The sequence below is a fragment of the Aptenodytes forsteri genome, unplaced genomic scaffold (genome assembly GCF_000699145.1).
Source record: "Aptenodytes forsteri isolate BGI_AS27 unplaced genomic scaffold, ASM69914v1 Scaffold398, whole genome shotgun sequence".
Classification (NCBI taxonomy): Eukaryota; Metazoa; Chordata; class Aves; order Sphenisciformes; family Spheniscidae; genus Aptenodytes; species Aptenodytes forsteri.
Genome location: NW_008794545.1, coordinates 186,676 through 211,545, shown reverse-complemented (window position 1 = coordinate 211,545; position 24,870 = coordinate 186,676). Strand labels below are relative to the sequence as shown.

Sequence of the window (24,870 nt, the reverse complement as noted above, 5' to 3'; positions counted from 1 at the left end):
CTCCAGGCTAAACAACCCCAGTTCCCTCAGCCGCTCCTCATAAGACTTGTTCTCCAGACCCTTCACCAGCTTCGTTGCCCTTCTCTGGACGTGCTCCAGCACCTCGACGTCCTCCTTGTAGTGAGTGGCCCAAAACTGAACACAGTATTTGAGGTGCGGCCTCACCAGTGCTGAGTACAGGGGATTCACATGGTTTTAAATAGTTCTCAAAATTTCCTTAAAATCTTGAAACCCAGTTTTTCTGATTGCTGTTCTAATGTCTTCTCATGCAATAAGAAACTGCCTATAAACACAAAATTCAATTCAATTGATAATAATTATTATCAGATGTGTCAAATAGCCCCTGCCAGAAACCTATATAAAAACATGGTACCTTTAGTGATAGTGAGTTTTGAGTATTGCTGTTGACTTCAGTTGGTAATGATACCATTGTATAGATTTAAGACTCTCATAGTGATTTCTTACAAATCCATCATAATATCCATCATAACACAGCAAGAATTTTATAATTTTGGGGACCACTGATAGTTGCTACGAACTGTTAAAAAATGGGGGCTATTTCATTGAAAAGATAAGTTTCAGGAACTGCCTGCTATTTCTCTAGCAGAATTCCATTTTTCGTGTAATGAATTATTTGATTAATGAATTGATTTAAATTAAGTTAAATGAGCATTAATATAAGGACAAGTACCTTAATGACTGAATTTTTATGCGTAATTTGGAAGCTTAGTGTATGGATTTATTTAAATGCTTGCAATTCCAATGGTATTTGTAGTGCTAAAATTGAAGCCTGTCATTGGGGAACTTGATGATTATTTCAGGAGTAGCTATTTTGCTGCATATTTCTAGATTAAAACCTGAAGTTTATTAAACTAAATTGAAAAAGATGACTCTTGGCTCTGAAATGGGAAAGTCTATACAAAAGACTGTATGAAAATACATCCAGACAATCCTCCATTTTGGAGAATCAAGTCAGTTTGACTCTGCTGCATATCCCAAACACTTGGAGTGTCTTTGGAGAATGGAGTTGGCTGCTGCCTTGGTTGAAAAGAACAGAAACCTACTGCGGTCAGTCTTGTTTCTTTACTGTGCTGTGGAGAGCCTTGGATAGTGAGGGAACTTTGTGTATCAACTCTCCTCCAAAGTTTAGGCTAAAGTAACATTGAGGTGGTCTGTTAGGATTTGGGGGACCACTGTCTTACAACTTATAGCTTTGTTTTCAGGTGGAGAAGAGAGGGAGGGTGTTGTCTTCTAACAACTTTCTGGTCCCTGACATCCTTTTTTTGGCTTCTGATGAACATGATTGGGTCATGACAGTTAAGACAGTAACTTTATAGTCGCTGTGCAAAAATGAAAAAATGGAGTTATCTCATTCAGGCCCTGTTTTCCTTGTGGCTACTGTTACTTTCTGACAGGCAAAATGACTGTTTATGCTTCCCCTAATGCCTCCCGCTCTTTTGAGACTTTGCTACTGGTTATGTTGGGTTTTTTTAAGAGGAGTGCTTACTTAAAGTATCCTGAAATTTTTTCTTTTTTAAGATGTATACAGTATTTTCTGCAGAATACATTAAAAAGCTTCTGTTGCAGTAGTCTTATATTTTTATGTATTGCACTGTAGAAAAAATAATTTTCACTGACCGCTAGATTCCGTAAAATAAAATTTTATGTACCGATTAGAATTGGAGCTTGATTCTTTGTGCAGGCACACAAATGTGTAAGTACCTGTCAGGAAATAGACATTTGAGGGAAAAGAAAATCCACAAACCTAAACCTCCTCTCTTTGTTACCACAGATAAAACATGTTGAAAGATAAACCTCATGTTCTAGGTCACTGACATTGGTTTTGGGTTGGTTTTTTTTTTTCTTCTTCCCAGTTGAATGTGTGAATACATTTCAGAAGTTCAAGGAGACCAGTTTAATTCTTAAGGAAAAGACTCTTCAGGTTGCATAACTATCTTCTCTGTTCCCCTGTCACCTCTCATGGTGGATGGACACGTGGGATTGAGAGCAGGACAGCAAGTTTACCCTCATTTACGCTTTATGCATTACTCCCCCTTAGGAGCAATCTGTACTATAGCTGCTGCAAATTAGAGCAGCTGCCTGACCTCCCTGTGTCAGAGGAGAGGATGGAGGACGGGGGATTTGTAATTGTGAACAAATACTATTCTTACAGCTTTTCCTTGGTACCTTCAAGAGCTTAGGAAGATACAGGTTTTGGTGGTGGGATTTTTGTTCTTTCTTTGGTTGTTTTTTGCGTGCCTTTTGTGCCAGGCTTCCCATAAGTTGAGGCCTTTAACCAACTGAGTTTCCGTATGATGGGTTGTAGGATTCCCAGGAACAGCATTACGTTTGCACCTGTTTTCTCATTCATGTTGCACTTCTTGACAACTGCTTCAGAGAAAGTTGTTTCCCAGTGGCTTCTTCCAGGGGTCTCATCTCACATCAGATTTGCTTTTGTGGACAAAGGGAAAGTGTTAGGAAGGATCAGCTCTCCCATTCCCTTACATTTTCCTGTGGCTTGTTCAGACCTCTTAACAGTGCAGAGCTTGGCTTTGAGATCATAACTCTTAATTGAAATACTGCTTGAGAAACATTTTTCTCAAGGTATTTGTCCTTGTAAACCATGCTTTAAAGTTTCAAAAGACCTGCATGTTCTCGGATGCTTTACTACTCACACCCAAAAGTATACAATCCAGAAGACAGATAAGGCAGATGATTGATGGAATGTCACTTTGAATTTTGATGACATACTAGTTCCTGTTCTTGGAAGGACAGGAGGTTCTTCATTTATTTTGTGACCCTATTATTATTAGGCAGGTTTTTTTTTTTAAATGCTTCAGAAAAAGAGGCTTTTAAATGTGGAAGGAAGGTGATTTTGTGGCTAACAAACACATTTGACAAGCACAGGAGAAGGATAACTTACATTTTTCTTGGTCTTTTTGTACTAAGCTCATGTAGGCTACATAACATAGGATAGCTTATCACACGTGATCCATCCTACTGGATGCTTTGGTTCAAGTGTTAACATGCACCTTGCTTCCTCTTCTAAGCCTTCCTACTTTTGTATGGTATGGTGCATATGTATGGTTATTTCACATACATTTACGCACTTCTTCTGTAGGATAGCTAGCTAAGATTGGGTGTTGGAGAAGTGCTTACTGTCTGCTTTTGGTGTGTAATGAAGGCTGGTTTTGTTTTTCTGGGAAAATTTTCTCCTTCTACAAAGAAAGAATGCTTTCAGTTGAATGCTTTAGATAACAAACTGTGGGGGACCGAGAGAAGACTTTTCTTACTGGAGCTAATAGTTTCAAAAATTTGGTCTCAGAGTTTCTTCCATCAGGAGAGTAAACCTTGATAGATCTACTTTTTCAAATGATATCAAGAAGTCTAACAAAAGATGCTACTTCTCCTTCAAAATATTGCTATTTGTTTATATCTTAGCTTGTTTGTAATAGTCCAGAGTTCACTTAGATGAGGCAAGTGAGTAAATTAGTCCTTTACTTCACAAGATCAAAAGTTATCAGTGGCAGAAAAAGAACAGAATTGGTCTCTTAAAGCTCTTTTCTCCTGTAGCCTGAAATAATTTCAACAGTAGCTATTTTGGAAAACTTATTTTTCTTCCATCTGGGCAATTCTGTCAGTAGGTGCTTCAGTTTAGGTAAGACGTACTTTGCCATGTTAAATAACCTGAGCAAAGTTGGCAGTAAAAGTGCCTGTCGCTGATCTGCATTGGGCCAGCACAAATCAAATTTCACCAGGTGAGTAGGAAAATGAGTAAAGGATGCTGAAGTATACATAAACATGGAGGCTGCCAGTGATTTACTGGGGGGCAGGTAATTTGCGCTGCTAGGCCTTTGGCTCATTATAAATGCAGAAATTGTATCTGGGGTCCGAGGAAGAAAAGCGAGAACTGAGAAGGCTGACCTGCTCTCCTGGGGTTTTTTTGTTGGGTCTTACAATAGAATCAGTATAAAATTAGAGGTGGTAAAAAGACCACCATCATTTAGGATCTCTGTAGTTTTTAGCAATGTGATCTACATAACAGCATATATTATATGCAGTTTATCACTTACGAGATATTCTTCTTCAGTGTAAGTAAAGAGGACTATTAAAAATACTAAATTTCTGTTTCCTGTTGGTTTCCTACTCTGAATTGTGAGTACACCTGGCATCTTTTCTTCAGCCGTGCTGCGTGAGCAATGAATTTTATTTTGTGGAAAATGCTTGTCACTGTGAAATTTAGATGGTCCCTATTTGAACTAATGTAAGGATAAACAACAGGGGAGTTTGGCCTCAGAGGAATGCTCTTTGTATTCTTGTGTTTCTCAAAGCTGCATGTTCTTAATGATTTCCTAGGTAAACATAGACATTAGCAATTTCTTCCCTGATTCCTATATTCCTGTTACTGCCAGTCGTGAGGAGGGAAATGGAGTTAATTCATTACGCCTGCCCTCAAGTTATGTTTGGTAGGATGGGGGTTTCTCTACAGTAAGATTTTTATCACCCGCTTTTACCACCCTCAGTTGTGTAGCTGGGTGTTGGGCTGTCCTATGAACTGATAGAGATCCCAACATAGCCCAGAAAAATATTGTACAGAGGGGAAGGGTGGGGAGGGAGCAGCTCATGTGGCAGAAATTCTTTATGCGGGTACTGCCCAGAAGACCTTTTGTGTTGCTGAACCGTAGGCTCACGGGTATCAAATAAAACTGGTCATCCTCTGTTGCTGTACAACGGTGACTGAAGGATAGACCAGTCGCTTCATAGCAGCTTCCTTGTTGAAAGTCAGAAAAGATACATCACTTCAAGAGGAGTTAATAGTTGCTTCTAAATCAGTTAACATTTCTTTATCACTGACACTTTAAAATCTTAATTTGAACTACTTTATTCATACCTTATTGACTCTTTTTAATTGCCTGCAGCTTTTATCTGGTTTTAGGTGGGAACAAATGTATGTTTAAATGTGAAAACACTGATATTTCATTCTTTGAGTGAACAAATCAAAATGTTACTTAAATGGTATTTATTTAAAGATGGTCTAGGAAGGAGTTTTAAATTGCATGGGCTTCTCTTTTCCTTTGGAATGTACTAGTACCCAGAAAACTTTCTTTTATAAGAAAAATGCATGTTTTTATCTGGGAAAATGAAGATTCTTACATTTGCCTCGTGCCATTTGCTGGAGCGTTTTTTTGGAATGGTGGCATTTAAGAATGCACATTATGCTCTCTTTACAACTAAATTGTAGGGTTGAGGAGTTGGGGGCTTCTCTTTTCCTTTGGAATGTATTAGTACCCAGAAAACTTTCTTTTATAAGAAAAATGCATGTTTTTATCTGGGAAAATGAAGTTCTTACATTTGCCTCGTGCCATTTGCTGGAGCGTTTTTTTGGAATGGTGGCATTTAAGAATGCACATTATGCTCTCTTTACAACTAAATTGTAGGGTTGAGGAGTTGGATGTGTCTTTTTTTTTTTTTTTTTCCCACAGTGGCAGTTAGTCATTACCACTTTGTAAGTATTAGCAAAAGCAGGTTTAAAGCTGGCTAAATTTGTCTTCCATTTGTATTTGTTGGCTTCCAGTGCCTTGTCTGTTAATTTAACTAGTTCATTAACCACAGCACACATTCTTAAGCCAGAGCAGATGCATTTTTATCTTTAAATTGTGGGTGGAAAATGAAGGCTTGAAAGATATTTTTCATAAATACACAAAGGACTTCTCTCTTTAATTTTGCGTGTTATGTAAAAGCAAGCGCTGTGGAAGTTTGTCGAATTACAGGTTACTTATTTGGTGAGATATTTTGCATGCCGCCTTTGTTGCACTTCGACTCTTATGTGTGTATTTTAAACATTGTTATCGTTTCCGTGTTCTTTCCCTCTTAAAGTTCCTCTTCATAAAAACACTAACTGGTGGTTTATGTGCCAAAGTGTGTGATGAGCATGGGTTCCATGGGTTCCTAGTGTAGAAGTCCTGTCTTGGGATGATGCTTCTCTGCTTGTCACAGTGCTCCCTCTTGTGTTGGGCTGCCCTCTGCTCATGCTGCCTTTTTGACTGCCATCAAGGCATGAAGCATCTAGTTGTTTCTTCTGAGTTATCCTCAAGTAGCAGTCCACCAATCTATGAAATTTTCTGTCCTACCTCTGGATATGATGCTCCTTTTGTCTATGTAAGTCAACTGTTTTAAGAGTGTCCACTTCTCCTAAGTGGATATTTCACATTATCTTCCTTTGTAACTAGTTAAAGAATACAGCCTCCTGCGCTCCGGTTTGGGGAGCTGGCATCAGAAGTAGCTAAGGTATGATTCAGCAGGCTTCTGCTGCTTTTTTGGACATTATCCGGCCTACTTCTGCTTTCATGCCTGTTTGTAGCATCTCCTGTGGTTTCTTCCTAGTGGAAAGGAACCTGTACGGGTGTCTTTTTTTGGTCTTTTTTTAATTCTAGTTGTTATTTTTGGGAGAGACTGTACAGTCTCTACAAGGTAATGACAAACTACTTACTTTTTCACTGTTCATAAGTATTTCCTCTTTCAGGTCAATATAGCTTCTTCCAGGTAGCCAGGGAAGTGGAATATGATGTGGCTGGCCTTTAACTTAGTGTATGTGGCACATGCTCTGAAAGAAAAGTTGGGGTGCCCCAGCTGCGATCCCCAAACCTAATACTTACATAGACCAAGTCTATACTATAACCTTCTGTGACACAAAAATATTGGCTGTAATTTCACTTTTTAAATTTATAATGATACTGATACTTTTTGATTCTCCAGATATGAGCTGGAATTCAAGAGGAATTACAGACTTCTCTTTAAATAAAGCAGGCTCTCACAGAAATGAGGAACAGCAAAAAATAATTTTACTTCAAAAATTTTAGGGTACAAAGTGTAAATAATAGTGCAATACAGATAAGACATAATTCGTTTACAAAATATATTAAATCTATGATTGTGATCAATGCAAGAGAAATAAAAGATACATGTAGATTAAAAATGTAATCAACAGGTGAGGTGGTGTGAGAAATCTTACTTCAGTTTAGAAACTGATTTTCAAGGAAAGTTTCATGGATCTGCAGATAAGAATTTCATCATGAACAAAAATACGGTGCTAGAAAAAACACTATCTTTGAACAGAACTCACTAATCTCTTTGAAGTTTTATTTATGAAGGATTACTGTATACAAGGAGAACGAATATATTGCTAATACAGAATATTTAATTCTGTAGAAAGCAGGTGATGTGTTTGCTGGTTGTGGTGAAGCTCTCTCTTACCACTACCTGCGGACAGCATGGATTGCTCTTTACTCTTCAGAAACTTTGCAGTTCCAAAGTTTTTCTGGTGGTCTTAAATGTCTGTAAGTGAAGTGAATCTTGGCATATACTTTCTATAACTTACATTTTGTGAATCTGCTGCTTATCATTTTTGTGCTGTTCAGTGTGCTAAGGCTAAAACAAGTTAAGATTGAAAAATCTTTAATGTCAACAGAATTAATAGGTTACATATGATTGTACTAAATGGGGAGAAAGATTTTTTGCAGTGTAAGTAACTTACTTTGGGGAATACATTATTTCGAAGAAGAAAGCAAATGCATTGCTCTCATCTGCGTGTGTATTAGGCAAGCTTGCCTATGTTGACAGGTGAATAGTTAAGAGTAAACTGATTTTTTTTCAGTGGAGACAAGAACTGAAGATTAAATTTTTAGAGGATCAGCACAACTTTATTTGTTGTCTGCTTAGGTCCCAGAGTATTGTTTATGTATCCTAGCCTAAAATTTTTGTGGAAAATGTTTTGGATGTTGCTCACATTGGTTTCACTAATAAACTCAGCGTAACACAATTCTATATGTATTCCACTGTGGTTTTTTAAGTTGCAGATAATTTTTTTTTCCTTTAACTTCAGACAAAACAGGGCCAACAGTCTCACAAAGCTGTTTGTTTGTTCTTTTCAGTGATGTTTTGGCACTGCCTATTTTCAAACAGGAAGATTCCAGCCTTCCACAAGAAAATGAGACCAAACATCCACCCTTCCAGTATGTTATGTGTGCTGCAACATCTCCAGCAGTAAAATTATATGATGAAACTCTTACATACTTGAATCAAGGTTGGTATACGTATGTTGCAGGCATAACTGTAGTGAATGCAGCTTGTGGTGCAAGTCTAAAACTGGAATTGTATTTCATGTTTTGATACGTGTGGGTACATCCAAAATAAATGCATGTCAAAAATGAGGTTGGATACCTTACTAATGGTCTTGTTTTGTCCAGCTTGCAGACTCATAGCTATAGTCTGTCATTACTTCCCCTTTAGAGTCTGGGGGGGGGGTTGTTTTTTTCCATTTTCTTTTTTTTTTTCTTCCCCTGCTCTGTGTTATCCCTCTCCGTCCCCCACCTCCCCCAGTAAAATCAAGCCAACAGAGCTTTTAGGAGACAAACTTGAGGTAGTAATACATTAAAATACAAGACTAATTTTGCATTCCTGTTCAAACTTTCTTGATAATAGCAAGTTAATTGGATGATATTTGCATAAGGTACACACAAACACCCCCAGAAAGTCATAATAAATGTTAAAATGTCAATCCCTAAACTGTTGTACAACAGAGGACACTGTAATTGTTCTCAAATTAGCTATGCATATCTGCCCAGAACAGTATTATGTTTGAAACATAAACACAAGTGCAGCTACCTTTGGAGTTACCTTTGGAGTTTGTGTGTATTCGCTATTGTCTGTCTACATTTATCAGAAATTAACCAGATAAATACTTCATGTGAGCCTTGCAGTTTTTTCCTCATAGCCTGTGGTTGATTTGCATGAAAATTCAGTTTTCCTTCTACAGAGGATACTGGCTGCTGGGTAAAATAGTCTGAATGTAGTCATTGCCATGTGATAAAACCTCCCTCACCTTTGGAAATGACATTGGTGTCCTAAGTTTAGTCATCTAGTATTCTGAACTCAGATAAAACCATTTATCATTTGTTTTGGACTATATCAATGGCTTTGTACACTCCTACCCCACCGCCCCGACTCTAACGCTCTAGGATCACCGTTCCTAGATTTAGTTTTGCTTTTTTCTTTGTGGACTTCGACCCAAAAATCTCTCAATAGACAGCACTGTAATTAGAAGACACGGTCCTGCAACACAGTTTGTATGAAAAATAAAAACAATTTTTAAAAAATTATGTTCACTATTTATTTTCCATATCCTACCATGTTTTGGTACAATTAATCTTCTTAGCTCATGTGCTTCTCTGAGTAGTGTACTACTTTAGTGTGCAGTTAAGAGGACACAGTTTAAAATAAGTATTGGTGAATTTTCCTTGGTCTTTGAGCTATTTAACTTACTAATTGCTTTACTAGTTTATAGATTTTGTATATTTTACGCGTGTGTTTTCTTGATAAGGTACCCTTTTTGCTCAAGCTGAAATGCTTCTACTAGTGTGAACTTCTGGTGATGCATTTCATACCTGGAAGTGTTTAACTGTGCTGGGGCCCTAAAATCTGTGAAAGCAGATTGTATCTAATTTGATACTGACATGATGACAAAGCATCATTTTCAGCTTTCCATGTGAATAAAGTTGCTAAGTGTTTCATCTTGCAGTATCCAGTCTTTCTAAATATGCTTTAAACATTACTTGACTCTTCTACTAAGGAGAATAATGGAAGTTCTTTAGGTGATTTGTAGTTTCTTACAAACATGTGATTGCATAGTTCAGCCATTTGCTTAGTCAGGTTTACTTTATTTATTATCACTTTTTGTACCCTGAGTGCTCTCTTCAGCAGAAAACGGTACCATTGCAGCAGTATGCTGGACCAGCAAGACGCTTTGCACTGTTCAAAAAACTTGGAAGTTTTATAAACTTTAAACTCCGTAGAAATACACTTTTTCTTCAGTGCCAGGATCCAGCCTCCCTGACCAAACACAAAGCCTGAAGGTCAGCTCAGTGTGCTGGGGAACCAGCACAAGGTGACAAGCTGAAGGAAGAAAGCATTTGCTATCTCGCTTTTGAGAAGAGCTTGCCATTTAAGTGACAGTGTCTGAAATGACTAAATGTTTCATCTGCCCTTGAAAATCTCTTAATATAAAGATTTCTTTTGCAAAGAAATTTTGCTATTTTTCAGTGTCCTAGGTAACTTTTCCTGATGTTGAAAAATGAAGGCATTGGTATACCCTTTTTCTAAATAAATGTGGGAAAAAAACCAGTTGGCCAACTTCTTTTCTGTGCTAATACTTCAGACAGAAAGACAGTACCTTTGCTGCCTAGGTTAAGACTTTTTCCTAAAAGTTTCTCTTGTTAGCTGTTAGTGTATGTATATGTATATATGTAAAAAAAAAAAAAACTTGGGATAGTTTTGAGACATGACATCTTTCATACTGAAACCACCTTAAAATATGAATCAGTTTGCAACACTGAGTTATACTGACACATATGTTTGTGTAATGAGTTGGATTAAGTCTTCTAGAAAAAGAGTAATTTTAATCCTGGTCACTTCAGTTACCTGGTTTCTAGTTTGGCCCCATTACCAGGCAGTGTCTTGCCTTAAATCATTTTCAAGAGGATTGTGAATAGGGAGTACCATAGAGAGCAAATACCCTCTTTAATTTCATCAGCAGTTGTCTTAGTTTACTGGATTGGGAATACCAGAAGCAATGGGAACGTTTGCCCTGTCTGTTAAGCTATGGTGACATTTCATAAAGCAATACTTAAGCAAGCCCTGACTTTACCCTCTGTCAGTAAGTATTTTAATTGGAATAGCTAAGAGCGTCGTTCAAGGAGCATTTAATTGGAATAGCTAAGAGCGTCGTTCAGAGTTCAAGGAGCGTCTGGATTATGCTCTTAGTCATATGATTTAGTTTTAGGTAGTCCTGTGAGGAGCAGGGAGTTGGACTCGATCCTTATGGGTCCCTTCCAACTTGAGATACCCTATGATTCTATGAGCTAATGGAATATTTAAAGTGATTAGGTTTTCAGCTGAAGCTGATTCTAGAAGTTCAAATCTTGGAGTGATGATGGTTGGTTGTTCAGGGGTTTGCAGGGTTCTTATTAACTGTAAAATCTGTTAAATGAGTCAATTGAGAATGCATATGAGAGTTGTAGGACAATGTTTTGAGTTGACTGCTCTTCAGCTAGATGTATATTGAATAGCAGAAGTGGTATGGAAGAGAATTGCTTTTTGAAGGGGAGGCATTCTTTAGGTTGGTTTACACAGTGCAGCTACGCTTGTAGTTCTGTGAATGCAAAGAACTGCTTGGGAGAGACGGGATCCATCTCAGTAAGGGGGGCAAAGGTACCTTTGCCAGCAGGATGGTTGACCTGGTAAGCGGAGCTTTGAAGTAGGAACAACAGGGGAGGGAGAGAGTTACCAGCAGCAAAGGGCCTGGAGTGATGTGCCTGTAAGGGAACACAGAATCAACAAAAGGGGGCTTAAACAGGGTCACCTCCAGCATTTGGATGTAAGCAAGGAAGTGCCTGTAAAGCACCATTACAGGGAAACCCCAAAACCCTTTCTGGGAAATCAGCATGGTGGGGTGCCTCTCTGAAGTGCACGTACATTAATGCAAGCAGCATGGGAAGTAAACACAAGGAATTAGACATCTGTGTGCAGTTGTAGGGCTATGATCTTGCTGGGATCATGGAGACATCATGGGATGGCTCGCATAAGTGGAATGTTGCAATGGAGGGATACTGGCTCTTTAGGAAAGGCAGGGCAAGAAGATAAGGAAGGGGGAGTTGTTCTTTATGTGGGAGAACAGCTGCAATGCCTGGAGCTCTGCCTAGGGATGGATGATGAGCCAACTGAGAGCTTATGGGTAAGGATTAAAGAGCAGAACAATATGGGTGACATTGTAGTGGGTGTCTACTATAGGCAACCTGACCAGGAAGAACAAGTAGATCAGGCCTTCTACAAAGAGCCACAAAAGTAGCCTCACGTTCACAGGCTGTGGCCCTCATAGGGGGGCTTCAACCACCCTGATGTCTTCTGGGGGGACAACACGGCAGGGCATGAGCAATCCAGGAGCTTCCTGGAGAGCATCGATGACAGCTTCCTGACCCAAGTGATACAGGAGCCAACCAGGAGAGGTGCTCTGCTATACCTCATACAACAAGGAAGGGCTCATTGGGGATGTGAAGGTCGAAGGCAGCCTTGGCTGCTGTGACCATGAGATGGTGGAGTTCAGGATCCTGAGAGGAGGAAGCAGGGCAGAAAGCAGCATCACATCACTGGACTTCAGGAGAGCAGACTGGCCTCTTGAATGATTTTTTTGGTAGAGTCCTATGGGGTAAGGCCGTGGAGGGAAGAGGGGCCCAAGAAAGCTGGTTAATTCAATGATCACCACCTCCAACCTCAAGAGCAGTGGATCCCAGTGAGCAGGAAGTCAGACAAAAATGCCAGGAGGCCTGCATGGATGAGCAAGGAGCTCCTGGCAAAACTCAAACACAAAAAGGAGGCATACAGAAGGTGGAAGTAGGGACAGGTAACTTTGGAGAAATACAGAGACGCTGAGCATGCAGAGATGCAGTCAAGAAAGCTAAAGCCCAACGAATTGAATCTGGCAAGGAATGTCAGACAACAAGATGGGGTTCTGTAAGTCATAAGTGGCAAAAGGAAGACTATGGAAAATGTGGGGCCCCTGCTGAATGGGGTGGGGGCCCTGGTGACACAGGACATGGAAAAAGCTGAGGTACTGAATGCCTTCTTTGCCTCAGTCTTTGCCAGCAACACTGGCCTTCAGAAATCCCAGGGCCTAGAGATCAGGGGGAAAGTCTGGAGCAAGGAATATGTACCCTTAGTGGAAGAGGAGCAGGTCAGGGAATACTTAAGCAAACCAGCCATACATAAATCCATGGGCCCTGATGGGATGCACCCACGAGTGCTGAGGCAGCTGGTAGATGTCATTGTGAGGCCACTCTCGATAGTCTTTGAATGATCATGGTGACTAGGAGAGGTGCTTGAGGACTGGAGGAAAGCAAACGTTGCTCTGATCTTCAAAAAGGGCAAAAAGGGGGACACAGGAAACTACAGGCTGGTCAGCCTCACCTCCATCCCTGGGAAGGTGATGGAGTAGGTAATCCCGGGAGCCATTTCCAGGCATATGAAGGACAAGAAGGTCATCAGGAGTAGTCAGCATGGATTCACCAAGGGGAAGTCGTGCTTGACCAGCTTGATAAACTTCTATGATGAAATGGCTGGCTTGGTAGACAAGGGGAGAGCAGTGGATGTTGTCTGCAAGTCGTTGTCTTTAGTAAGGCTTTTGCTATTTTCTCCCATAAGTTCCTCATAGAGAAGCTGGTGAAGTATGGGCTGGATGAGCATCCTTGAGATACTCGAAAGCAGCCTGGACTTGGTCCTGGGCAACTGGCTCTAGGTGGCCCTGCTTGAGCAGGGGGGTTGGACAAGATGACTTCCAGAGGTCCCTTCCAACCTCAACCATGCTGTGATTCTGTGATTTTTGTGAAGGTGGGTACTATAGTTTCAGTGTTAAGCAGCGGGCAGTTAAAAGTTCCTAGCACCTTGTGTTGCCTTGCTCCTGTGGCTGCCCTTCAGGAAACAGCAGGCAAAGTAGCATGTATGGCTCTCCTATAGAGATGACTACAATCAATGCTGTGGTGCTTTTTACGCTTTCAAGGCAGCTACATGTCCAAAAATCCAGAATGAAACTTACCTGTCCCTTTGTTTCAAAAACCCCCCATGCTATTTTTGCATTTTTGAGCCTGGCATTCTTTGATTTTTTGCTTTCATCAAATCTTCAGTCTTAGTATTATTTTGTACCTGTAAAAGGTTAGCAACACTTGTTGAGCAAGCAGTCAAAATTTTTTTTTCTCCCCCTCCTGCCTTTCAAAATAATGGTGAAAGAGAACAGAGAAATATTTGCAAAAGTTTTATTAATAGTGCTAGATTAAAAAAAAAAAACAAACCCTGATGCTCTCTATAAATGCAGATGGACTTCCGTAAACCACGACACACTGGTAATTGAGCAAATCCCATTAACAGGAAAAAAAATTCCCTCCTGTTAAATATAGGAGGAGAAGAGATCTGTTGCTTTACTCAGCACTAGGTACATTTAATTTTTATTTAGATTTATGTCATCAGTGATCAAATGCTGCTGGGGTAAAGAAAGCCTGTACATGTGTAGAGTATATACGTAAATGTGCTAATTGTGTTACAGCAAAAAAATGCCAAACAGTCCATAGTTGGGGGTAACATCAGTCTATGGAGCAGTGAAAGGGGCTGAAGAAATCATTTGCTTATTCACAGGGGTATGACAGCTGAACCTTTACCTTGTAGAGCAAGCCAATAAACGTCTTAAATGTAGTAAACACTAGAGCATAAAGGTAGTTTGGAGGTTAATGTAGAAGGTAATGAATTTACTGTACTTGATCTTAATGAACATCTTGAAATCTATTTTGTCTTACATTTTAAAAATTCATTTTTGCAAATCAATACGTGCTGTTCACCTTAGAAGAAAAAAAAATCCCTGTAGTTCAAATAAATTACTTCTAGCTTTCTCTCTTTTGAAGCATAACAGTTCATCAAATTCACTGGAAAGATAGGTTCACTCATACCTGTTTGAAATAACCAGTAACTAGCTCTTTTAAAGGCTTATTTCTGAAATCATACAAAGCCTACAAATCATACAAAGGCAACAGGTACATGGGCAAAATTAAACATGGGAGAATAGTACGTATTTTGTATGAAGAGTATAAAAACTCTTTGCAGGAGTTTGTTGCAGAAGACCAGTCTGTGGTTCTCAGTATGTTGCCTTTCATCAGTTTCAAAAATAAAGGGATTCAGTTTTGAAGGTGAGTTTTTCTTCAGAAAAAAATAGAGGAACAAGTACTTACACTGCATGTAAAATGAAACACTTAAACTTTGAAAGTATCCGTACTTTCCAGGACCAGAAAGTATCCAGGACCAGAAAGTTTCACTTTGTTGTGCTAATTCCTGTGCTGTGAAGTGAACCTTGTTATAAAAATCTCTTAAACAGAAGTTTCAGGTACCGGTATTTTTGTGTGCTGTGAACCAAAAGCTAATTCAGGTGCATTAAACACAAAATAGCTTTGTGCTCTGACTCTTCTACTGATACGAACTTTTTTCTCTTTAAAGGTCAGTCCTATGAAATACGGATGCTAGATAATCGGAAAGCTGGAGACATACCAGAGATCAATGGAAAACTGGTGAAGGTGAATTGAAGTCCTCTAGATAGTGTTGCTAACAAATCTCTGCTTGTTGTGTATGAAAAGCGTAGTTCTTAACCTTTTATTGGTACTCTGATTCACGGAGGGAGGTGGACCGGCTGATCTGACCAATAAAGAAAATAGGCGCAGTGGAACCTAATGCCTAGTTTTGTTGTTTCAGGTTTACTACAAATTAAAAGAATATACATGTATGCATTTCCCCATTTATGAATGGGTTCATTTCACATAACTTTAGATAGCTAAAGGTGAGCTAATCACTTCATGTACCCTTTGAGGTCTGCAGTCTGATCTGTTTTAAGAGTAGATGAATCTCCACTAAATGTGCCCGTGTCTTTCTGCTGAATAAAAGGAAGCTGTGGTAACAGTGATCTCAAATTTAGGTATCTAAAGTTAGGTGAGAGAAATCCAATCTAGAGACTGTACATTTTATGGATTTTTTTGTGTGTGTGTGTGTCACTAGATACTTCTTCAGAATGAGTGTGGACCAGTGATACATTAAAAAAAAAAAAAAGTATGAATATGAATAGCCAATGCATAGAGTACTTGAGCGTACTGAAGACCAAATTATTTTATGCAGAGCTTAAGATACCTAGTTGTCTGTAGATTTGTACCAACATCATCTGAACCATTTCATTGTCCATTTCAGTTGATTAGGAGATGTGGAAGGAAGCTAGAGGATCTTTTAGAAAGAAGTGGAGGTATTACGAGCATGTTTCTTAGTAGGTGTTATGGAAGACACATGGAGCCAACCTGTGGTTTTTGCAACAGTGGGATATTGGAGATATATCCAGAGGAAAAGAGATCTCTCCAATTTTGCCGCTCATTGAGCGGTTTGTTCCACAGCTGAGCTCCTTTTCTTAATTGCAGATTTGTCTCCTTGTGCTTTAATGTTAGAAGAAGGTACTGTGGATCTGAGGTATTGCATGAAGTATAAGAATGAGGCGGACTGAAAAATGTCCAATTCATGGTACAAATTATTAAAAGAACTGTGAAGGGGAGGGGTTTGGATTTTTCTTATAAGCATCTAACAATTTTATCAAAGTCTGTGAAAAAAATCTTATTCATGTATTGGGAAAGAAGGGAAAAACTTCAATTAAATTCACTTTGACAGTGGTACTGATAAGTACACCAGAACAGTGTGCCTGTGGGAGGCTGTCTTTGCCTGTCAACTTTGGGCTATATAATGTGTGAACTTTGGCTGGCTTGTGTAGTCCTGTGCCTTGTTCTTATTTGTCTGTGGGATGCTTGTTCAGAGATAATTTCAGGAAGTGTTAAGCACAAGCATAAAACTGGGATTTGTGAGTTCTGTAATTAAATCTTTTACAACCTGGCATGTTGACTTGCTGTAGTAAGCATGTTGGCTATTTTGCCCCTTAGGTGCTCTTTCCTTGTAGCTTTGGGGAATCTCTCTGCTGTAATTTTATAGATTTGTATATTGGTCATGAGCCATTTGGTAGGTGGAATAGGACAAAGCAGTGTAAAAGTTGAAAAAAAGTAAATTTTATCACAGCAAGGCATTGTGATGCCGCATCAACAAATTTTCCATTTCGGACACTTAAATACTGGAATCCCAGTACTTCAACAAAGAAGGCATTTCATGTTGGTGAAGGTGGCTGCAGATACTTCCAAGCTCCAAACTTGCCGGTTTGCAGTGAAAAAGGAGCGGTATGGTTTGTATGTGCGTGCGCACGCACACACGTCCTTTCTGTTATGTTCGAAATAAAATCAAGGAAATGCAATGTATCTGGAGGAGGCACTTCATTTAAAAGTTCTTGGGGGTTTTTTGAACACTTATCCGCGGTTAGTACAAGTAAGACTGTAGACTAATGGGAAAAAATGAGACTTTAAAAAGTTTGTCTACGTTTTGTTTGTTCAGTAGCAATTCATGTATACAATTTTTTCCCCCTCTGTATAACAAATTGCTTTGTGCTTGCATTCATGCAGCAGAATAGAAACCTTTCTTTAATATGACTAAGAGCACAGTCATAGCAGAACTGGTCACAAAAATAGGTATTGATGGCTAATTGCTTGTAGCTGAATAAAGTTAAATCATATCGTACTATTTTTAGATTAATATTTCAGCTAGAACAGTTGGAATAGTTTGGAAGTTGTTTATTACTTCTTACTATTAATTAAAATCATAGATTTGTTGTAAATATGTTTATAAATACTAGGAAGGGATTTTTCTATTCATTTTATTTCTTAAAATTTTCTACAAAAAATGAAAAATTCCCAATGAAAAAAATGGTCAAACTATATTCACAGCTTTTCAGAATAAATGAAGTCTTTTGTGTTTGTTTTCTAAAATAAGTTTGCGTTGCCTCCTCAGTGTTGATACTATGCTGTCAGTGTTGCTCGGTTCACTGCATGCAATTCATCGTGACATTTGGAATGTGCAATCGGATGTAATTCTCTTCTGCATTTTTATCACATTTTCAAGTATCTCCTGCTGCTCAGTTCTATTTCTGTGTTCTGGAATATTTTGGGATACCGATGGTTGCCAAATTTTTTGCTATAAATACGTGTTTATCAGTGCTGTGGCTATTTTGGAATGTTCTAGTGCTTTATCTTCAGGCTGTTTCTAAACATATAGTAACTTTGTGGCTCATCATATGGTTGTTTTCTTCTTTGTTAGAGTATTATAAGAGTTGTGTTCCATGACAGAAGGTTGCAATATACAGAACACCAGCAGCTAGAAGGTTGGAAGTGGAACCGCCCTGGGGACAGACTTCTTGACTTAGGTATAATTGTTTCTATCTGTTGCCACTGCATGAAATTCCATTTCCAAATTTAAATTGATCATGGTCACATTTATGCGAGGGCTGGTGAAAAAACACAGACCAGTTTTCTGTGTGCTGCTTTGTCATAGCGTGTATTTTGAATATAAATGTTCTTACTACTTTCACATGCCTTTAAAACCTTTTAAGTGCTACCGAAGTAAGATAGCAACTCTGCAACCTTATAAATTTAGTAATCTTTCTAATTTTGATTACTAAATGTTACAGTAATTAGGAGGACACAGACAAAAGTAACTTTAGTAGATTGTGGAAATGACACCAACGTGGTTTCTTTATTTCGCGTAACTTTATGATTTTTTTTGCTTAAGCTGTGGGGGGGTAGGGGGAGAAGGAGGGGAATCAAAAAAACACCCCCAAACCCTGAGCACTTTGTATGTTGAGTCTACTAAGTTTCTTCAGATTAGTCCTAAGAAACTGTTTATGGGCTTATGGTCAAGCCACCAAAGCCCGCCTTTTTTCACCCTAGCTGTGTTTGCTGATGGTAACCTTATATTAAAATTTATTTCTAGTGTTTTCTTGGAATATGATTATTTTAAAATATATACTACTTATTTTAATGTAGATATTCCAATGTCTGTTGGAGTCATTGATATCAAGACAAATCCAAGCCAGCTCAATGCAGTTGAATTTTTGTGGGATCCAACAAAATGTACATCTGCTTTTATTCAGGTTTGAAACTTTACTTGACTGGATGTTTGTGTTTGGTGCCTTTCAGGTCACAAACAGTAGTATATTTGCACTATGAAGCTTCTTGCTTTCTTATTTGTGGGATAGACATTAAATACCAGCTTTGTGAAAAAAACACAGGTTCATAGCAACTGTTACTTCTATAAGCGTTCCTAGTTAGGTTTTTCAATTTGATTTGAGTTTATAAAAGCATCTTTTAAGAACAATTTAAATAAAAGGCTTTCAAAAAGCTCTTTGCAGAAAGCTGCCATGGTTAAAATATTTAGTTATACGAAGTATTAGAATTAATTTATATCCCTCTAAATAACTGTCACTACTATTTTCTTTTTCAGTTGAGAGGCCCACTCTCCTAGAGATGAGCTTCAGCAGAGGCTTGGCTTGAGGATACAAAATGAAAATTAGTGTTCTACAAAGAGAGTTTTAAATCAGACATTCAAAGATGTTTCTTACTATGTCAGTAGGCTTCCTTGTAGTAGGATTTTTATTATTTATGTATTTCATATTCAGGGCAATTGAACATGCTTTCTTTGGAAATTATTTAGATAGAACATTCAGTTTTGCATTGGAATTTTTAGCTTACTTTTGTCTCAGATCTGTTTTTATTACGAAGAAAAGGTATAAAGGTTGAGGTAGCAGCGTTTCTTAGGCTGCCAAAATAGGTTAAATTCCGCATTGTCAGTAAATTAACTTTGATCTGGTGCAATTGAAAACATTTTTTCTAGTAAGAATTACACAAGTACTAAAATGTAGTCTCCTTGAAGAAGCGTGAGATAAACTATTGAATATTTTTTATGCACTTCCTTAGAAAAAGTGATAACAGACTGAGCGAAAATGGAACTGATTCTTATTATGCAAGTATAGTTCACTTATGCTAAAGGCTAGAGAACACAGCATAGCAGCACTGATTACACTTAAAGCTTAAATTTCCAGTCTATGGTTCTCTGTTGTTGATGGCCATAGGAAATAAAAAGATAGTATTGTAGTCGTTGAGAGTGCAAGGTATGCTATTGTCCATGGTGCTTGGCTCGCTTAAAATTCCATGAGGAAGCAAAAAAAATTGGGAGCACTGTCCAGTGAGATTCATCATAACTCTTTCCGTTACACTGATTTTCTCCTTGGATATCTTTTAGGGGTATTTCTAGCTTATAAACCCAGTCTTCAGGCTGATGCAGCACTTGAGGCAATTACATACTGATTAAAAAGTCTGCTGACTTTTATAGGATGTTGGGCATATTTGAAAATACACTGATTTCACATGAGATTAAAAACTCTTCCAGTCGGTGACCTTCTATAGCTTTGGTAGTACTTACTACAAGTAACTCTGAAGTTTATTCTAGCTATAATGCATTGGACAACAGTATCTTGAAAAAGTTTTTGCTGTATTCATGATAGATATAGTTGTCATCCACATACATTTTTCTTAAGATCCAGCAAGTTCTCATTTAATAAGAATCTATAATGACTTCTGCTTTTTGAAGAGATTTTGGTGACACACTTGCTTGTTTCCCCTCTTCCCTGTCAGCTCAAATATAATGTTTTTGGTTTCGTTTGCCTGTGGGCATGAAAAGGAATGAAACGTTAGTTATGCAACTTGGTCCTCAGGCTGGGTAGTTTGTTATTGTCCTTAGAAAATGTGTATGATGTTGGTAACACATAATAAAATTCATGTCTAGAATACTTCTGAGGGTCCTTTTTGTTTGGTGGTGGGTTTTTTTCAGGTACATTGCATCAGCACTGAATTTACCCCTCGTAAACATGGAGGAGAGAAAGGAGTTCCTTTTAGGATTCAGGTCGACACTTTTAAACAGACTGAAAATGGAGAATATACAGATCATCTGCATTCAGCCAGTTGTCAAATCAAAGTTTTTAAGGTAACAGTAAAAACCAGATCCTTAATAAGTCTGTCAGAAGCTCTCATAAAGATGGGGAACATCTTTATATTACTGCTTGACTTCTGAGATGAGATTTCAATTATAAAACCATTTTCCACCTGCTTTCTTGTTCATGTAACTGTTCATTTTTAGCCAAAAGGAGCAGACAGGAAACAGAAAACAGACAGAGAAAAGATGGAAAAGCGAACTGCACATGAAAAAGAAAAGTATCAGCCTTCATATGACACCACAGTTCTTACAGAGGTAACAAAATAGAATTGCATCTGCTTACTGAGGAGAAAATACATAGAAACAGCGTATAACTTAGCTGCAGTCTTGGAAGGGTTGGGGAAGAATTAGTTCTACACAAATCTAAGCTTTTTATTTGACAAACTTGTCCAGTGAACAGCAACATTAAATTTTAAGATTTTGTTTAGTAAACTTTCATTTAGATACTCAATAGATGCTTGTATTAAAACACACTAATATTGAACGCTATTTGACTGACTGTACTGAACCCTAGAGCAAGTCTTTTGGTACAGACCTAAAACTTTGCAACTACTTTGAAAGAGAAAAAAAAAAAAAAAAAAAAAAGAGGGGGGAATCTAGAATTTAATTACCTGCCAAATTTGAACTTCAAAGTGTATTTTTTGGAGATTACTGAATTTAAGGCCAGAGCCTCAGTAGGTTTTTGCATTTTCTTTTTATTTAAACATCAGTGAGTTCTATGCAGTTTTCTAAAGATTTCAGAAGTTTTTAAAAGGCTTTTAGATCTTTCCTCACTGTATAATGAAAAGAAATTGATCCAAATCTTTGGTGTTTGTCCAGATGAGGCTTGAGCCTATAATTGAAGATGCAGTTGAACATGAGCAGAAAAAGTCCAGCAAGCGGACTTTGCCAGCAGACTACGGTGATTCTCTGGCAAAGCGAGGCAGTGTAAGGGACTTCTGCTTACCTTTTCATTGTGCAAGATACCTTGTGCAGTGTTAGATATAGGAGAAACTTCCATTATATAAAGTAAAAATATTTTGATTGCTGTGTCTTAATTTTATTCACTTTTATGTATACCAATTACTCCATGTTTGTTTTCAGCAAAGGAATCCTTCCTAAATCTAACACTTAAACTGTTGCAGAGGGACTGTGTAACTTTTAAAAGTCAAGAGCTTTCGGTTTATGCGACTTTAAATGAAATAGCTTTTTGCTTTCCTATATGTGTGTAATTAGCGGAAGTAAGAACAGTGAAATTTAGTGTTTTGTTCTGTATTTGTACTTACATTCAATATAAGTTTCCATGTACATCAGTATTTTTAAAACGCCGTGTAGTGTTACAGATGGTTGATCATTAGTTACTGATTTTTCCTTTAGCCTTCTACATATTGTGCTCCAAGCAGGTTTAATGCAGTTCAGAAGAGTCAGCACATCTTCATGACGTGTACGCTAACCCTATATGTGCCCCCCCCCCAATGAATCTAGCATGCATCCTGCGCACTCTTCCTGTCAAGGTTTAGCATTTTAGATTTCTTAAATGCTGTTTCTTAAGGGGAATATCATTGAGACCTTACATTTTTCAGATGAGAAACAATCCTGCATCTTCCGTTTGGCAAGTTTAAATGTCAATTAATAACGTGACTGTGGAAGACAATTATTTGACTGTTCTTTGAACAGGCTTATTGTGCTGACAGCTTTTTCGCAGCAGTGCTTAGACAATGACTGTCTGAGTCTTGTCCCTCAGACATAATTTAATTTGTATCATTGATCTGTAAAAGTGATGTATAAGGTTTACATTAGAAAATACTTCAGTGTATGCCTCTTGTTGTTTATAAACTGTGTAAGTGGGTGGGAGGGAACAAGCAATATTAAGTCAGATGGGTTCTTTGGAGGATTTTTTTTTGCCCTCTGAAACTATTGTAAGCACTGAGCTCTCTGAATTTACCTTCTACTGTTTTGGTGGTTGTTTTTTTTCTTTCTTTTAAGATGCACCTTTATAATTCTTTGGCAGTGCAGACATTCTTTTATTTGTTTTAGCTGGCCCTGGGGGGGAGGTACAGACAGGAGAAAACAGGATGTTATCACTTTCATTTATAAAGCATGTCTAAAGCATCTTTTGAGGCTGGTCCTTTGAGGGATTTCTACTTTTTCTCCTGCTGCCCCCCTTTGAGGGATTTCTACTTTTTCTCACTGCTGCCCCCCCCCTCCCCCCCGCTCTCTTCTCTTTCTGTTGTTATAAGTACATCATTGAATGATTGTTGCTTATAGGAAGAATAATAGAAAAAGGTATTTTTAAAAGATAGGACAAATCCCTTGTCCAGGGTGGGACAAACTGTAGCCAAGTGATATCTGAAAGTTGTCTAACCTGTTCTTAACTTAACAATCTCTTGAAATACTAAGCTTCTATGAATGGGAGCATTACCTTAGTTGTAGTGAATAAAAATTGCAGTAGGACAGGTAGTACTGGACTTCTAATGCCTTTCCCAAAGCACACAAAGGATAGTGTGTGTGTGTTTATTTCTTCACTTCTTGCTTGGGATGAAGGATGACCCACAGACTATTTTGGAATAACAGCTACGTACAGCTTTCTAGTTCTCTTAATTGTGCAGCCGACTATTCCTGTTTTGCATTTGCCCGTAATAAAATGCTATCTTGAGATCATTTGGTCAGTTTGTTGAGACCATTTTGAATTTTATTCCTGTAGGATGAAATGCTTTCAGCCTTGCTAACTTGGTATGTGCAGATTTAACACATAACCTGTTCCACCATTGCAACGATTTTTATCATTAGCAAAATTATTAAATTTTGGTGAAAGCACCAAGCCCATAAAAAAATACCATGAAACACTATTTTTTCTGTATTTATAGTGAAACCTTGGTAATCACTATACACTCATTAAGTACTGTTTTTAACTATGTAAGTTAGTTTGCTTGATTTAGAAAAGGAATGTCTGATCTATAGCTTGAAGGCCAACTCATCAGCCTTTTTCTCTTGTCACCAGACAGACTTATGCTTGTGGGCCTTGTAAATATGGACAGGGGATGATGCATGTTTCTACTTAGAGCAATTCTGTCCTTGCAAATCTGTCTTCCCAAATGTAGCCATCCACTAAATCAGAAGGTTTGGCCATTAACAGACTTACTTCACATGTGCATATCAAATGTACCATATGTGCAGTACAGTTGTCACAGAGAGGCTTAGACACAAAAACTGAAGACCTGTTTCCCTACATTTAAGTATGAGAATTGACACTGTTTTACATATTACGTCTTTATATATGATGGATCTTGTACTTCGCATGTCCTAGGAATTGTGGCTCCATTACAGAAGGGAAACAGGATTGTTTGGAGTGTATTTTTCTTGACGAAGTCAAGAGTGCTGGCTGTTGCTTAGCCAATGCTGCTTCCTAAATGCCCAGAAATAGTTTTCTGTTATCTTTTCTTGAATTCCAGAAATTTAGGTTGATCCAATCTATAGTTAGAGTTGGGTATTGTTATCTTCCTCCTACACCTAACCTATTATATAGGCTATCTTCTTTGTTCCTTGCTTTTTGCATCTCACTTTGTATGTTGGCTTTTTTATTTTGCCCCTCCAAGATTCTACTGTTCTATTTGCTGGATATTTCTAATTTTGTTTCGGGTTGTTTTTTTTTCCCCCCTGTATGATTTCTTCCAGCTTGGCCACAATCTGATTTGGACAGATTGGTTTCTTACTGGGCTTCCTTCAGGAAACATTGAATCTAATATCTTTTCTTTCCAATTTAATTTGTATGGGATTCTAACACAATACAGAGAGTTCGGTGAAGCTTCCTTTCTGAATGGTCATTCTGCTCTGCTCTTCTCCTATCAACCTCTGGTGGGTTGACCCTGGCTGGACACCAGGTGCCCACCAAAGCCGCTCTATCACTCCCCTCCTGAGCTAGACAGGGGAGAGAAAATAGAATGAAAGGCTCGTGGGTCGAGATAAGGACAGGGAGATCACTCAGCAGTTACCATCCACGGGCAAAACAGACTTGACTCAGGGAAATTAGTTTAATTTATTACCAGTCAAATTAGAGTAGGATAATGAGAAATAAAACCAAATCTTAAAAACACCTTCCCCTCACCCCTCCCTTCTTCTTGGGCTTAACTTCACTCCCGATTTTCTCAACCTCCTCCTCCCCCCCAGTGGCGCAGGGGCACAGGGACTGGGGGTTGCAGTCAGTTCATCACACGTTGTTTCTGTCGCTCCTTCCTCCTCACACTCTTCCCCTGCTCCAGCGTGGGGTTCCTCCCACGGGAGACAGTCCTACATGAACTTCTCCAACGTGAATCCTTCTCACGGGCTGCAGTTCTTCACGAACTGCTCCAG

General features: G+C 38.5%; 1 protein-coding gene across 1 annotated transcript in view; it reads left to right on the top strand.

Annotated features, from left to right (window-relative positions):
* UBP1 (upstream binding protein 1 (LBP-1a)) overlaps positions 1-24,870 on the top strand; it is a 48,717-nt gene that overhangs the window by 8,209 nt on the left and 15,638 nt on the right. Inside the window, exons 3-10 of the mRNA XM_009272433.1 lie at positions 6,435-6,471; positions 7,932-8,083; positions 15,085-15,161; positions 17,812-17,917; positions 18,537-18,643; positions 20,380-20,532; positions 20,686-20,796; positions 21,361-21,468. Coding sequence (XP_009270708.1) covers positions 6,435-6,471; positions 7,932-8,083; positions 15,085-15,161; positions 17,812-17,917; positions 18,537-18,643; positions 20,380-20,532; positions 20,686-20,796; positions 21,361-21,468 — 851 coding nt within the window. The remainder of the gene's footprint in view (positions 1-6,434; positions 6,472-7,931; positions 8,084-15,084; positions 15,162-17,811; positions 17,918-18,536; positions 18,644-20,379; positions 20,533-20,685; positions 20,797-21,360; positions 21,469-24,870) is intronic.